The sequence below is a fragment of the Eleutherodactylus coqui genome, chromosome 11, assembly GCF_035609145.1.
Source record: "Eleutherodactylus coqui strain aEleCoq1 chromosome 11, aEleCoq1.hap1, whole genome shotgun sequence".
Taxonomy (NCBI): Eukaryota; Metazoa; Chordata; class Amphibia; order Anura; family Eleutherodactylidae; genus Eleutherodactylus; species Eleutherodactylus coqui.
In genome coordinates this window covers 119,152,457-119,167,325 of record NC_089847.1, presented here as the reverse complement: position 1 = coordinate 119,167,325, position 14,869 = coordinate 119,152,457, and the positions used below count along the sequence as shown (strand labels likewise).

The 14,869-nt window shown below is 44.9% G+C and overlaps 1 protein-coding gene across 5 annotated transcripts in view; it reads right to left on the bottom strand.

Annotated features, from left to right (window-relative positions):
• The window catches only part of PHF21A (PHD finger protein 21A), a 124,509-nt gene that overhangs the window by 69,015 nt on the left and 40,625 nt on the right, over positions 1 to 14,869 (bottom strand). For all 5 annotated transcript variants that reach the window (XM_066583411.1, XM_066583407.1, XM_066583409.1 and 2 more), the window contains exon 3: positions 3,024 to 3,056. In XM_066583411.1, coding sequence (XP_066439508.1) covers positions 3,024 to 3,056 — 33 coding nt within the window. The remainder of the gene's footprint in view (positions 1 to 3,023; positions 3,057 to 14,869) is intronic.

The window sequence follows — 14,869 nt, the reverse complement described above, 5'->3', positions numbered from 1 at the left end:
CAGTCGTGCCGCGGCAAATCGCACAGGTCTTTTAGTTATGCGACGGGTCGCTGTGCAGCCCCAATCTTAGGCGGGGTCTACTCTACTGCTGAGAGTACAGCACAGAGGTTCACATTTAAAGGGCCACTCCAGTGAATTTTTTTCCATTCAACATGTAGCCGTCCCCAGTATATATAAGTGATATAAGTTAGCTAGTGTTACTTTGGTTAGTTATTTCTGTCTGTTTGAAACTCCTGACCTCTTTTTCCTCAGATGGTCATGTGATGGACCGGCCCACATTTAACTTGGGGTTATGTTGTCTGAAACTAGACATTCGCTCACTCTGTTATGCTGCTGCAGGGACCTGCATAGAGGGGGCACAGACACTCCTATCACAGTTCCTTATGATGATCATTACAGTTGTAATAGAGGAGATCAAAGTTCATCCTCCTGACTGTATACTTTGGTCTGCAGCTTATTTAGATGCATATAAATAGTAATGATACTTAAACTGTCCTCCCAGCAGGCAGAAATTGTACAGCCTCTAGCTAATGCTATGCTGATGCATCAAGGGATAGGGGTGAAAGAAATGAAAAAAAATCAAGATGGTGCCTGATAAGCATCATACAGGGGACTGCATTGATGGACGTGACTGTAGTATACCGAGGGGAATTCCAATGTGTGACAGGCATTCAGGTGAGAGAGGCAGGGGTGGAAAATGTGTTTTCCCCACTCTTTAATGACTGGCATAACCGACGCGATTACTGTCTGTTCTCTATGGTGAAAGGACTGAAACCTGATAGATCCCATTATAGTTAATGGGATCTATTAGGAGTGTTATGCTTACATTTTGTTTATTTAACACATGTGCGTAACGGCTCCTTCAGAAACGGAAACCGTCATCGACACGGGAACTGGAACAAAGACCGGGCAGTTTCTTGAGCATAAAAGCATTTCATTGGTCCCTGTGAACGCTCCCTCAATCAGCGCTTCACTTAAAAGGTGAAGCGTTGAGCGAGAAACCCTGTGATCCTGCGGCAAAGTTTGTCTAAACGCTCTGCGCGAGACGCCAGCCCTTGTGCAGCCGTTTAGCCGACTATCGTCCCGTGTAAAAGAGCCCTTCATAAGAGCTCGTTTACACTGGAGTTCGAATCCCGTAATCATTTCCGTTTCTCTATTCCAATAAAAGGAGGAGAGAAACGGAAATATAAATGAGATTAAAAGGTTCCATTTTGTTTCCTATTCACTTCAATGGGTTTTCATTCAAAACAGAAATATTTCTGTTTTTAATGAAAACCCATCAAAATCTCCTCTCTAATGGTGGTTTGTCGGACCCTCACACATCCACTGGTCAGACTGGTCACACCTAACAGTCTGGTCAGATGCTCCTCTCTACTGGTGGTCTGTAGGGGGCGTCCTGAGCCCGGTCACCTTGTGTGCCCTCACACATCCACTGGTCCCAACACCCCCTAACAGTCTGGTCAGATGCTCCTCTCTAATGGTGGTCTGTCAGAAGGTCCTGAGCCCGGTCACCTTGTGTGCCCTCACACACCCACTGGTCCCAACACCCCCTAACAGTCTGATCAGACGCTCCTCTCTACTGGTGGTCTGTCAGGAGGTCCTGAGCCCGGTCACCTTGTGTGCCCTCACATATCCACTGGTCCCAACACCTCCTAACAGTCTGGTCAGACGCTCCTCTCTACTGGTGGTCTGTAGGGGGCGTCCTGAGCCCGGTCACCTTGTGTGCCCTCACATATCCACTGGTCCAAAACCCCTAACAGTCTGGTCAGACGGTCCTCTCTACTGGTGGTCTGTCGGGGGTTCTGAGCCCGGTTATCTTCTGTGCTTCACACACCCACAGGTCCCAACAATTCCTAATAGTCTGTTCAGACGCTCCTCTCTACTGGTGGTCTGTAGGGGGTCCCGAGCCCGGTCACCTTGTGTGCCCTCACATATCCACTGATCCCAACACCCCCTAACAATATGGTCAGACGCTCCTCTCTACTGGTGGTCTGTAGGGGGCGTCCTGAGCCCAGTCACCTTGTGTACCCTCACACACCCACTGGTCCCAACACTCCCTAACAGTCTGGTCAGACGCTCCTCTCTACTGGTGGTCTGTCGGGGGTCCTGAGCCTGGTCACCTTGTGTGCTCTTACACATTCACTGGCCCAAACACTCCCTAACAGTCTGGTCAGATGCTTCTCTCTACTAGTGGTCTGTAGGGGGCGTTCTGAGCCCGGTCACCTTTTGTGCCCTCACACAACAGGCTGGTCTGATGCTCCTCTCTACTGGTGGTCTGTCGGGGGCGTCCTGAGTCCAATCACCTTGTGTGCCCCCATTCCCTGGTCCCAACAACTCCAAACAGTCTGGTCAGACGGTCTTCTCCACTGGTAGTCTGTAGGGGGCGTCCTGAGCCCGGTCACCTTCTGTGCCCTCACACATCCACTGGTCCCAACACCTCCTAACAGTCTGGTCAGACGCTCCTCCCTACTGGTGGTCTGTAGGGGGCGTCCTGAGCCTGGTCACCTTGTGTGCCCCCCATCCACTGATCCCAACACCTCCTAATAGTCTGGTCAGAGCGGCCGGTGGGGGACAATTCATGGATACAACCATCCAGCTTCTCACATCCCAATAATGGGCCCCTCTCAGACTCTGATAACGAGGTGAAATCTCTTCTCTGCGTCGTAGAGGCGTCTAGTGGCCAACAAGCTCTACACAAGCGGAAGAAGAGGTCACTACACAGAAGGAGCCTCCGAGAGCCTCTTATAGGCCAAGGGGGAAACCGCTTTTAGGGCCTCTGGTGACCGTCCATCTAATCACCACAACTCTCAGCATGTACAGCTCTGCCTGAGATGGAACTGCATGCTGGGTTTTGCAGCAAAACGACAACCTCTTCTAGGGGCGGGATTGTTTTTGACAAAGAGTATATTTACTAGAGAACATCTAGCACTCCATTTTATGTACAGTAATTTGCACGTTTAATGTTTATCATCAATTAGCAATTTTGCATATCCCAAGAAATGTAGAAAATAGTGACATCTTACCTGTGGATCTTGCTTCATTTGAGCAACCAATTTCTGTTGAAAAGAAATTAAAAAAAAAATAAAGTCATTTCTTAACAATTCAGATAAAAGACATTTATGCAGCAATTATTTGTACTGAATGCATTTCAGCATTCTTTAGTTTCCTGCTCTGTAAGTGGTTCTAAAAAGGCTTGTTCTATTGTTGACTTGGAAGGGATCAGTGACAGCCGCATAGAAGTCCACCTCTGGTTCTAGGAGGATCGGAATGTGGAAACTCAGAGTGTAACTGCGCTTTCCAAAAACTTTTGACAGGTCATAGGGATACATCAAAAGTTGTGATCGCTTCAGCGGCTTCAATCTAGCGATCGGTGGGGGTCGCAGCACCCGGACCTTAGTGATAAAAACTTTTAACAAGTACCTACAGAGAAGTCAAAAAAGACTTTGGAAAGAACAGATAGACTTTAGAGAGTTTACCAAGATATAACAATGGATATGCTGATTATAATCTATATCTATATATATATGTCTGTCTGTCCTTTATGCATTACTGCACCATTCATCCAATCGCCATGAGTCTTTGGGAAGTTGTTGAGTACACTCCTGGGAAGGTTTCTGGCATAGTCCATCTATGCTACGATAGGTGGGGCACGTGCGAGCATCGTAGACAGTTATGCCCCCCAGATGTAGATTAACCAATCCATTTCCATCTCAAGCACAAAAGAAAAAGGCATTACAAGCTTCAGAAACAGATGAACAACGGGATGCGTGTTCAACTACAAGATGATGCATCCGCCGAACGTATCGCAAGACAATTGCGGTTGCTATTCCTTATACCACTGAGGTAACATGAAAGCTGCGCTGTGATTGGTTGCTATTCCTTATAGTGCTGAGGTAACATGAAAGCTGCGCTGTGATTGGTTGCTATTCCTTATAGTGCTGAGGTAAGATGAAAGCTGCGCTGTGATTGGTTGCTATTCCTTATAGTGCTGAGGTAACATGAAAGCTGCGCTGTGATTGGTTGCTATTCCTTATAGTGCTGAGGTATTATGAAACCTGCGCTGTGATTGGTTGCTATTCCTTACAGTGCTGAGGTAACATGAAAGCTGGGCTGTGATTGATTGTTATTCCTTATACGGCTGAGGTATAATGAAAGCTGCGCTGTGATTGGTTGTTATTTCTTATACGGCTGAGGTAACATGAAAGCTGCACTGTGATTGGTTGCTATTTTTTTATACTGCTGAGGTAACATGAAAGCTACACGGTGATTGTTTGCTACTTCTTATACTAATGAGGTTACATGAAAACTGTGCTTTGATTGGTTGCTATTTCTTATACTGCTAAGTTAACATGAAAGCTGCGCTGTGATTGGTTGTTATATCTTATACTACTGAGGTAACATGAAAGCTGCGCTGTGATTGGTTGTTATATCTTATACTACTGAGGTAACATGAAAGCTGCGCTGTGATTGGTTGCAGCAAAGAGTGACGGGTAAGCATATATATATATATGTATATATATATATACACTGTATATATATATATAATTTTTTACATTTTGTTTTGTTATGGCCTTGTGCAAATTAAAAAAAAAATGTAAGTTTCACCCCATCATTCTGCACCACAAAAAATGATGAAGTAAAAACTGAATGTTTGACATCTTTGTGAACTTTTTTAAAATAAAAAACTTATTTTGCATTGCCATAAGTATTCACACCCTGTACTCAGTAGGCGAAGCACCTCTGGCAGTGATTATAGCCTCCAGTCTTCTTGGTATGATGCCACAAGGTTTGCACACCTGGATTTGGGGATTTTCTGCCATTCTTCTCTGCAGATCCTCCCAAGCTCTGTCAGTTTGGATGGGGGCCGTCTGTGGACGGCCACTATTAGGTCTCTCCAGAGATATTCGATTGGGTACAAGTCAGGGCTCTGGCTGGGATCACTCAGGGACATTCACAGGGTTGTCCTTAAGTCCCTCCTATGTGGTCTTGGCTGGGGTCTTAGGGTCATTGTCTTGTTAGAAGATGACCCTTCTGCCCGGTCTGAGGACCCTTATGCTCCGGATCAGGGTTTCATTAAGATCTCTGTACTTTGCTGCATTCAGCTTTCCATCCCCCCTGACCGGTTTCCCTGTTCCCTCAGCATGATGCTCCACCACCAGGCATCACTGTGGGGATGGTACTGGGCAGGTGATGAGCGGCGCCTGGTTTCCTCCAGACAGAACACTTAGAATTGAGGCCAAAAAGTTCCATCTTGGTGTCATTAGACCAGAGAATCTTGTTTCTTGCACTCTGAGGTCCTTTAGATGCTTTTTGTTAAATTCCAGGCAACTTTCTTGTGTCTTTTACTGAGGAGAAGCTTCTTTCTGGCCCCTCTGCCATAAGGCCGCTTTCACACGAACGACAAAAATCGCACAATTTTCCCACGATGCGGCAGCGCTACAAATCGCACGTATATGAAGCCCATGCTTTCCAACGGGGTCCTTCACACAAGCGATGTTTTGTAGCCTGTGACATTGCAAGAAAATATCACGGCATGCTCTATACAGCTGCGATTTGCGATGTTTTGTAGCCCATGTTTCCCTATGGAGCCTTCCTTTGTGTTGCATCACACGAAATTGTGGTTTTCTTGCGGTGCAATGCAACGCTTACAGTAGGAAGTCCTACTGTTTGTCCCTAAAATAAGCGCTAGTTGCATTAAAAGAACAAAAAACAATACATTACCTAAATCAATTATGATCATATTGAAAATGCGATGGCTGTGATTGGTTCATCGAGCGCTGCAGTGATTGGTTCTCGAGCACCGTGGCTCAGCCAATCAGAGCCAACGCTTCCTGGAGGCGGGATTTTTGAACCCCCTGACCAGGAAGCACTGGTTGAAGACTACAAACAAGTGCGGCGGAGTGGCTTATTTTCGGGGTAGGGCTTATCTTTCAAGCTCCCCTGAAAATTTCGGCAAAAGAGACTTCGTAGCGCCACAAAATCAAGATATCACTGCAGGAAAACGCAGCAATATCGCACAGAACACAGCTGCGATTTTCTGGTGGTGATATCATTATCACCCGTGTGAAAGATGCCTGAAGCCCAGAATGGTGGAGGCTGCAGTGATGGTTGACCATCTGGAGGTTATTCCCATCTGCACACTTGGAGCTTAGCCAGAGTGACCATTGGGTTCTTGGTCACTTCTCTTACCGAGGTCCTTCTCCCCTGATTACTTAGTTTGGTGGGTCGGCAGCTCTAGGAAGAGTCCTGGTTGTTCCAAACTTTTACCATGTAAGAATCATGGAGGCCGCTGGGCTCTCGGGAACTTTCAGTGCAGCAGAATTTTTGGGTAGCTTCTCCAGATCTGCGCCTCCACACAATCCAGTCTCTGAGCTCTATATGCAGTTATTTCCTCCTCACGGCCTGGTTTTGGCTCTGATATGCATTGTGAGCTGTGTGAATACTTATATCAATGAATTTTTTATTTTTTTATCTATTTTTATTTACAATGATCTAGAACATAGTATCTTCACGCTGTCATGATGAGGCATTGAGTGCAGAAGGATGGGGGGAAAACTGTTTTTTTTTTACTCTACAGAAGGCCACAACATAACGGAATGTAAAATAAAAAAGTGAAAGGGTCTGAAGACTTTCCAAATCCACTGTATATGAAGTAACGGCTGCCTATATGCATGAGTAATTCCCCATTTAACAATTGCTGGTTGCAGCACGCACTAGGAAATAAGGAAGGACACTTAACACCAAAGCCAAACCAGAGCAAAACAAAAGCCAGGCCGGCTGAAGCAAATGTGCGGCTTTCCTGAATGATACTAAGCCCAGATTAACCTACATTTAAAATATTTTATTCTGCATCTTAAGAAGGTTCACCCGTGACTTCCTGATTTTTTGATGTTCATTTAATTTTTTTTTTTTTTTTTTAACTTTTAAGATTAAATTCTCTTTGGCCACAATGAACCCAGTAAGAGAAACCCAATTACCAGAGCTGCATCTGTCTGACTTGTTATATGTGCGCTTCTAATGTACCAACAGTGAAGCCTATACATACAGCACCAAGGATGAATGAAGGTCAAGTGTCAACAGTGAGACATAAATGAACTAAGTGTCATAGAAACAGCAATATTGACATTGGATTACCTTTTTGGGGTTGCAAATTCATACCTAATTCACCCAAAGTCACATGAAAGTCTATGGCAGAGTCCTGGCATAGAAAGAAAAGGCCTACTTGTCCAAAAAGGCTGGGAAAAAAGTGACTTTTAGGCAATTTTCTGCCACCCTCACTACTATTATATAAAGTTGGCGCAGGTTAGTAAGACGGTACGGAGCCATCGAATTCACTATAGTTTATGGCAGAAGTTGGCATAAATTATAGCAGAAATCTATGCCAGATCCTACCTGGCACAGATTTCAAAAGGAGGCGCAAGAACGGCCCAAGGTGTGCCAAAGCTTAATACGCTTGGTGCCTCTTACTTTAGCAGCACTTCTCTAAGGCCGGTGTATAAAGGGGCAATATTAAATAAATGTGCCCCTATAGGGCTACTGCGGTTACAAACACTTGAGATTTAACCCCTCAGTGCCCCAGGACATATATGTACAACCTGTTTCTTGAACAACCGCCACCCCTCCTCCTTCCCTTATACAAAAAAGGAGATTGCAGGCTGCCGTTTGGATGTCATGATGGCAAGCCCCCATGTGAATGCCTCCAGGGCTGTATTTTCACCTATTAAGACGTGCCTGTGGCACATCTTAATAGCATGAGTGCAGAAATACAATATACTGCAATAGAGATATGTTGTATTGTGTATGCAAAAAATAAAAAAATGTATTATTTTTTTTTTTACAAAGTTCAACAAAAACGCTATATAAATTTTAACACTGACCTATAGGACAGTTAACAAGCCATCTTATGGCCCATGTAGACGGGACGAATGTCGGGCAAACGATGCCCAACACTCATCCCCGCACATACTCGCTCCCATGCTGCTACACAGGAGCGGGTATGGTTGGCTCACAGCGGGGCGGCTGCTGGAGATTTCTCTCCTCGCTCTCCCCCGCCCCTCTCCATTCACCTAACAGTGGCCGTTCTATACTGAACGGCTGCTATTTACACTGAGCGATCAGCTCAACGTCCATCAGTGTGTGCCCTATAAACAAGACACCCTTCAAAGTGGTAAGATTCTTCCAACTCATCCAGCTCAGAAATTTTAAAAGGCTTTTCATTACAACATATGATACAATTGAAAAATACAGCTCATCCCACAAAAAAAGTCAGCCTAACCCTCATGCCCACGGACGGAGCGGGATACGCCAAAAAAACGCGGTAAAATAGAACATGCAGCGATTTTTTTCCCTGCGGATTTACGTAAATCCACGGCAGAATCCAGCATGTGAGGACTGAGCCATTAGGTTCAATAGAACCTATTAGCTGCGTTATTCCACCGCGAGGAATGCGGCATAAATCCGTCCGTGGGCATTAGCCTTAATAGGCCTCATGCCCACGGGCAGATTTGAATTGCTGAATCCGTACGGGAAGATCCGCAGTTCAAGTCACCCACAGGGAACCATAGGCGTCGACACTTGAATATACACATGTGGATTTGTTTTCCGTATTTCGCATGTGGAAAATAAATCGCAGCCTGCTCCATTTTTAGTGCGGATTCTGTGCGGACGGCTTCCACTGAAGTCAATGGAAGCCATCCGATCCACGGCCCGTCCGTAATTGGCATCGCGGACGGGCCCCGGATTCCGCGGCAAAGCAGGATTTGAAAAGGAAAAAAAAAGATAAACTGTACTGTGCTGGCGGCCGACCGGAGCATCCGGAGTACAGAAAAAAGAACACCCGGACAGGTACGTAGGGTCTTTGGCCGCAGGCAGGGTTGGATTTAGCTGCGGGCTCCCACATGAGTAATCCGACCCGCCCGTGGACATGAGGCGTTAGATGGCTATGTTGATGGAAAAATAAAGAAGCCCTGATTTTTATTTTTTAAAGCAGAGAGAAAAAAAAAACTAAAGTGAAAAAACAAAAAATGTCTGTGTCCTTAAAGGGGTTGACCAGTTGTAAACCTTTTAATGGCCTACGCATAGGATGGGCCATCAATAGTAGATTGATGGGGGTCTTCTGTTTGCCAGGCCAACACGTTCCTATATTTCTTCAGGAAGCAGATAGCGCTGTTCTCACTGCTGTGGACAGATTTGGTATTACAGGCACCCACTGAAGTGAATGGAATCTTTATGTGTAATTCCAAGCCTGGCCACTGCAGTGAGAACAGAGATATCTGCTTCCTGCATAAATCAGCTCTGTACAAGAAAGCACCAGAGTAGTGAACAGCTGATCAGTAAGAGATTCCGGGAGGCAGAACCCCCTAATGATCTACTATTGATGGCCCATCCTAAGGATAGGCCATCAATAGTTTAAGACTGGACAACCTCAGTTTTGGCTTACTGATGCTAAACACAGACAAGATAGACAAGTGTAAAGAAAGGATTTAAAGCGCACAAACTAGTGCCCGGTACAGCGACAGTTGGACTCAATGGCAGAACAAGTGTATTATTACTGCGCAGATCAGGCAAATTCGCAAAATCCACAGGATCGGGGATAACTTACTGATTGCGGGCATCTCCCTGCCAACACCATCGCCGATCTCACGATTGGGACTCCCGTGTCCCGTTATCCTGTCACTGGGGATGGAGTTACCTCTTCCGCAGAAGGCGACGTCACTCTGAGGCTGGGTTCCCACACGGCGTATTCACAGCGGAAATCTTGCGGTTTGGCTGCAGCAAAAAAACGCAAGATTTTCGCCATGAAAGCGCTTCTTCTAAACCCAGGTTTTGGAGCGTCTTGGCTGCACAATTTTCTGTTAAAGCTGGCCCTCCCATAGAGGAGAGCACGTCAGCAATGGAAGAAAAAAAAGAATGGACATGCTGCGGACGGCGAGTCCGCGCAACAGTGACAGAATCGCCATCCCGTGTGAACGAGATTTCTGAGAAATCTCGTCCACATGGCTGGTTAATCCCGGGATTAGCGGCCGCAGGCGGACATGCGGCGACGAAATTCCAGACGGAATTTCCGCGGTAAATCCGCCCTCTGTGAACCCAGCCTAAATGTAGCGCTGGCCGACCATGTGCGATCAGTACTCCGTTCACTTCGATGAAATGACTCAGCGGGTGCCGCAGTCCCATTGAAAGTGAATGAAGCGCTTACTGCACATTCAGGGTGTAGAAGAAGAGCCCCCCGCAGTGACAGGAGAAGGGGACACAAAATAGGGAATAAGTTGTTATTCTGATAAAACCCCTTAAGGCGGCTTGCAGCAATCATGATGTTGATCCCGGTTCAGGTAAACTACGATCCGCTGCTGAACCTGGTTTAAGCAAAATGCGGAGCACCAACACTTTTTGATAAGCGATTGGCAAAACGAAGTTCAAGGGATTAATGGTTCAACCTAGAATAAATGTATCACGCACGGTGATTGGCGACAGCATTCAGAGCAATAGAAAAAAACATGGCTGCTACCAGCCGCAAATGTGGGTGTAATTCCACCACCCACAGAAAGCCTATCAGCGGAGCCCGCCATCTTGGATTTCGTCATTTGAACTTCGACTAACGAACCTGATCCGCCACAATTGAAGGATTGCACATTGGTCCGAGGTTCTAACACCGTTCACGGGCTAAACTGCGTTAGTGCAACATTTCCAAAACAATGACATACAAATTGATACAATTAGTGACAGATCCAGACTTTGGTTTTCCTATCAGGTCGGCACACGGACACCATATTTATACACATTTCCTGATTTCTAGCAATTTTTTCGGCCTATTACCGCCGAGAACTCTAGAAGGGTGTCTTTCCTTTCCTGCAACATTGATTTTCTCGAATGTGAAGGTAAGGTGCCGCACTCACTGCCAACGTGCTGTTTTGCGCAGTTCGGTGATTGACCGCCTCACTATCCAATCCGGTTGTTCCTTATGTGAGAAGGAAGGGCTGACTGAGGTCAATAAAGGGAGATACAAAACCCCATCTTATAGATTGACTGCTTGAAAAATCCCTGAAGAACCGCAGAATGTATTTCTGTAATAAACTGTACCTCCAGCGGCAATAATTCCCGGTAAAGAGCGTCTGGCGCAACTCTGACTGCTGTCGAAATCCCACTGTTGAGCTAAATTCATGGACAATGATGTGCGGTTTGTAGAAATCCGACATAAATAAAAGGCTATTATGTGCCAACTTTCTGCCGTCAAATCAAAACACTGTCATAGAGTTTGTAGAAATATTCCAGATTTGCAAGTTTGATAGGGTGCAGTTCCGCATTTTATCCTGCAGAGGTCACTGTTGCACGTACTGTCAATAGAAATAATGTGGCTGATGAAAGACCTCAGCAATGTAGAAGTCAGCACGGTGTTAGATGGCTGCTGCATGCTACAGTTGCCTTAATGTAACTATTATTCTTTTTTCTCCTTTCTTAACCCCTTAAGGACCAGGCTGTTTTGTACCTTAAGGACCAGACACTTTTTAGGGATTTTACCCCTGTGGTGGTTTAACTGCCCTATTGTTTTTTTCCTTTAGCTATCAAAATTATTTTTGATACGTTTTTTTTTCCGTGACAAATCGAGCTATTTTTTTTTATATCTTTTTCACTGACTTTTTTTTTCTTCAGTTTTTTAGTTTTATTGGGGCTAAAAACCTAGAATTTTTTTTTTTACATTTATAGTGGCTTTTTAAATTATTTTATTTACGCTAAAGTAAAGTCTGGGAACGGGTTCCTCTATTTGTTTCGGACGTTTTGATATATAGTATGTATGGTTTTGGATTACATGGTGCATATGGCGACGGTTTTAGTTGGCATCGGCTTTGGGCAATTTTCTTTTTTATGTATATATTTTATTTTATTCTGTAATTTTTTATTACTTCTTTTTGTAACTACTTTTTTGTACCATCTGTGTCCTCCATGACGTCATACAAGACCTCTGGGGTCATTTACATGTTTTTTGTTTTTTTTAGTACACACTTTCCCACTGTAGCTGGGGCAGCCATAGGAGCCGCATCCATAGGAGCCCCAGTTACAGGGAAAACATCCCCTGTAGTGACATTAGTCACTGGCAGAGCTGATCTGGGTCTGCTAGGACCCTGCAGGGATGCTGTAACAAGAGGACCCGATGGTCATGTGATCACCGGGTCGCATAATGGAAGAAACACTTCCACTTTCACTTTTTAGTACATAACGCTCATTGAGCTGACAACCCGACCTGCTCCTGCTTGACTGCAGAAGCAGGGGTTTTAATCTTGTACCGTATTTCTGCGACTGGCGGGATTAAAGCCCAGGACTAAGCGCCGTAAATTTACAGCGCTTGGTCCTTAAGGGGTTGTGCAAGAACCACAAGTTATTCCCATCCACAGTATAGGGGATTGCTTGCTAATCCATAGGGGGTCTCAGCGGTGAAACTCACACCAATCAGCAAGTTATCCCCTATCCTATGGGTGGGGATTCCTAGTGATTCTGGTACAACCCCTTTAGCCTCCTCCATAATATTCCTTACCCAAACATAAAACCAAGCAGCTGCTATTCATTTTGTGGTGAGGAGTTTACCAAATGAACTTCTAGAGCTCATGTAATATGAGGTAAAGGGGCACTCCGGCGACTTTTTTCTATTCATTCACTATGTAGCTATCACCCAGTATATACAAGTGAGCTAGTGTTACCTCAGTTAGTTAATTCTTTCTAAGACTTCTGGCCTTCTTCCCCAGCAGTGACGTCACACTAAATGTAGCGCTGGCCGACCATCAGTACAGTTCTTTTCAATGAAATACCTGAGCAGGTGCCGCAGTCCCATTGAAAGTGAATGGAGCGCTTACTGCACATTCAGAGAGACATCACTGCTGTAGAAGAAGAGACCCCCGCAGTGACAGGAGAAGGGGACACACAATAGGGAATAAGTTGTTATTCTGATAAAACCCCTTAAGGCGGCTTGCAGCAATCATGATGTTGATCCCGGTTCAGGTAAACTACGATCCACTGCTGAACCTGGTTTAAGCAAAATGCGGAGCACCAACACTTTTTGATCTAAGATTGGCAAGACAGCTCATCCTCCCGAATATATGCTTATGGTCTGTAGCTTATTTAGAAAACTATAGAAGGTAACGATAATTAAACCGTAACCCCAGCAGGCAGAAATGGTACAGCCTCAGGTAATGCTGTGCTGATGCATTAGAAATAAGACGGCAGCATCAGATGGTGCATAGAGAATCAAAAGTATTTATTTTCCCATAGCAGAAAAATATTGCAGCGGCGTTTCGACCAGCGATCTGGTCTTTATCAAGCTTATCTAAACTGCCGCCCGGGAGCAGGAGTCGCCGCCGATTCTACGCCGGTCAGCCCTATCTGATAGATAGGCTGGCCGCGGAGAATCGGGGCAATTCGCAGCATGCTGCGAATTGCCCGCCGTGAGCAGAGAATCACAATCATTCTCCGTGGACAGGTTCCGGCGCGATTCGCCGGCGGTAATCACGCCAGTGGACAGGCACACTTAATATGTTGCCTGATAAGCATCAGACAGGGGGCTCCACTGTATGGAAGGAACTACAATACAGTGGAGACCTCCAGAGGCAGGGATGGAAAAATGACTTTTTTGCCAGAGTGGCCCTTTAAACTTCCTCATATTGACATGTGGATTACAGTGTTCATACATCTATACATTTACCCTTAGGCCCGAACAGCTTTATGATATACTGGATGTTGATCTTAGGGTGCATTCATAATGTGTTGGCAGTGTACATTAGGCACATGGCAGGAAAGCTGCCGGCACATATATCAAATGTATCCACACATCCTTTCGGTCTCTGCCGTATTAAATTAGCGCAGTCCAATACATTTTTCTACATAGAGGATCTAGTAAAAAACCCGTGCGGTTTACTTCCTTTCCTTCTTATACATAAGAGGCTTCTCATATAATACCGTATGCCGATACAGTGCCACATATCAGCGGCGTCCAGCATCATGCTCCCCTTCCAGCTGTGCTGCGTACGTAGTGTGAATACGCCGTCTATAAACCTGCTCAGTATTTGGTACAAATTAATGTCAAATATTGGCTTTACGTGACCCTACAGACAACACAAGGACGGCTTCACAGGCAGCGTGCCGCCATTTAATTTCAGCTTGCATCCCTCTGCTTTGTTTGAGCTCTGTTAGCATTGCTGTCATGGCGGCTGTTCTTAACCCCTTAGTGACACGGCCTATTTTGGACCCAAGGACCATTTTTAGGGGGGGGGGGGATTTTTATCTCCACTCTCAAAAGCCATAAACGTGGGGCGCCGTACTTTGTATGGGTACATATATCGCATTGTATAACTTTTACAGGCTGAGAAACAATTATAATACCAAAATCACATTTTAGGTTTTTCCACTTTTGCATAATAAAACCCCTTTTTGGAGCTTTTTTCTTCTTGCCTTGCTGCATTCGGTCTCATAACCTTTTTACTTTTCCATCAATCGAGTTCTGTGAGGACTGTTTTTTGTGTGGCGAGCGGATCCTTTTATTGGTGCCGTTTAGGTGTACATACAGGTTTTTGATCACTTTATTGCATTATTTGGTAGGCAAACATAAAAAAAATAAGCATTTTGGCTTTATTTTTTTTAGTTGATTTTTTATACACAGGTTTTCCATGTAGGATAAGTAGTGTGTTACATTTATTGTAGAGGTCATTACAGATGCGACAATACCAAACATGAATTTTTATTTATTTGTTTTTTAATAAACAAAGAGGGGAAAGTACACAAAAAGGTTTTTTTATTACAATTTTTTTATATCATTTTTATTTTGTTTACTTTTTTTAATGTTAGGGGATTTGAAACCGTGAAGTTATGATCGCTATAATACAGT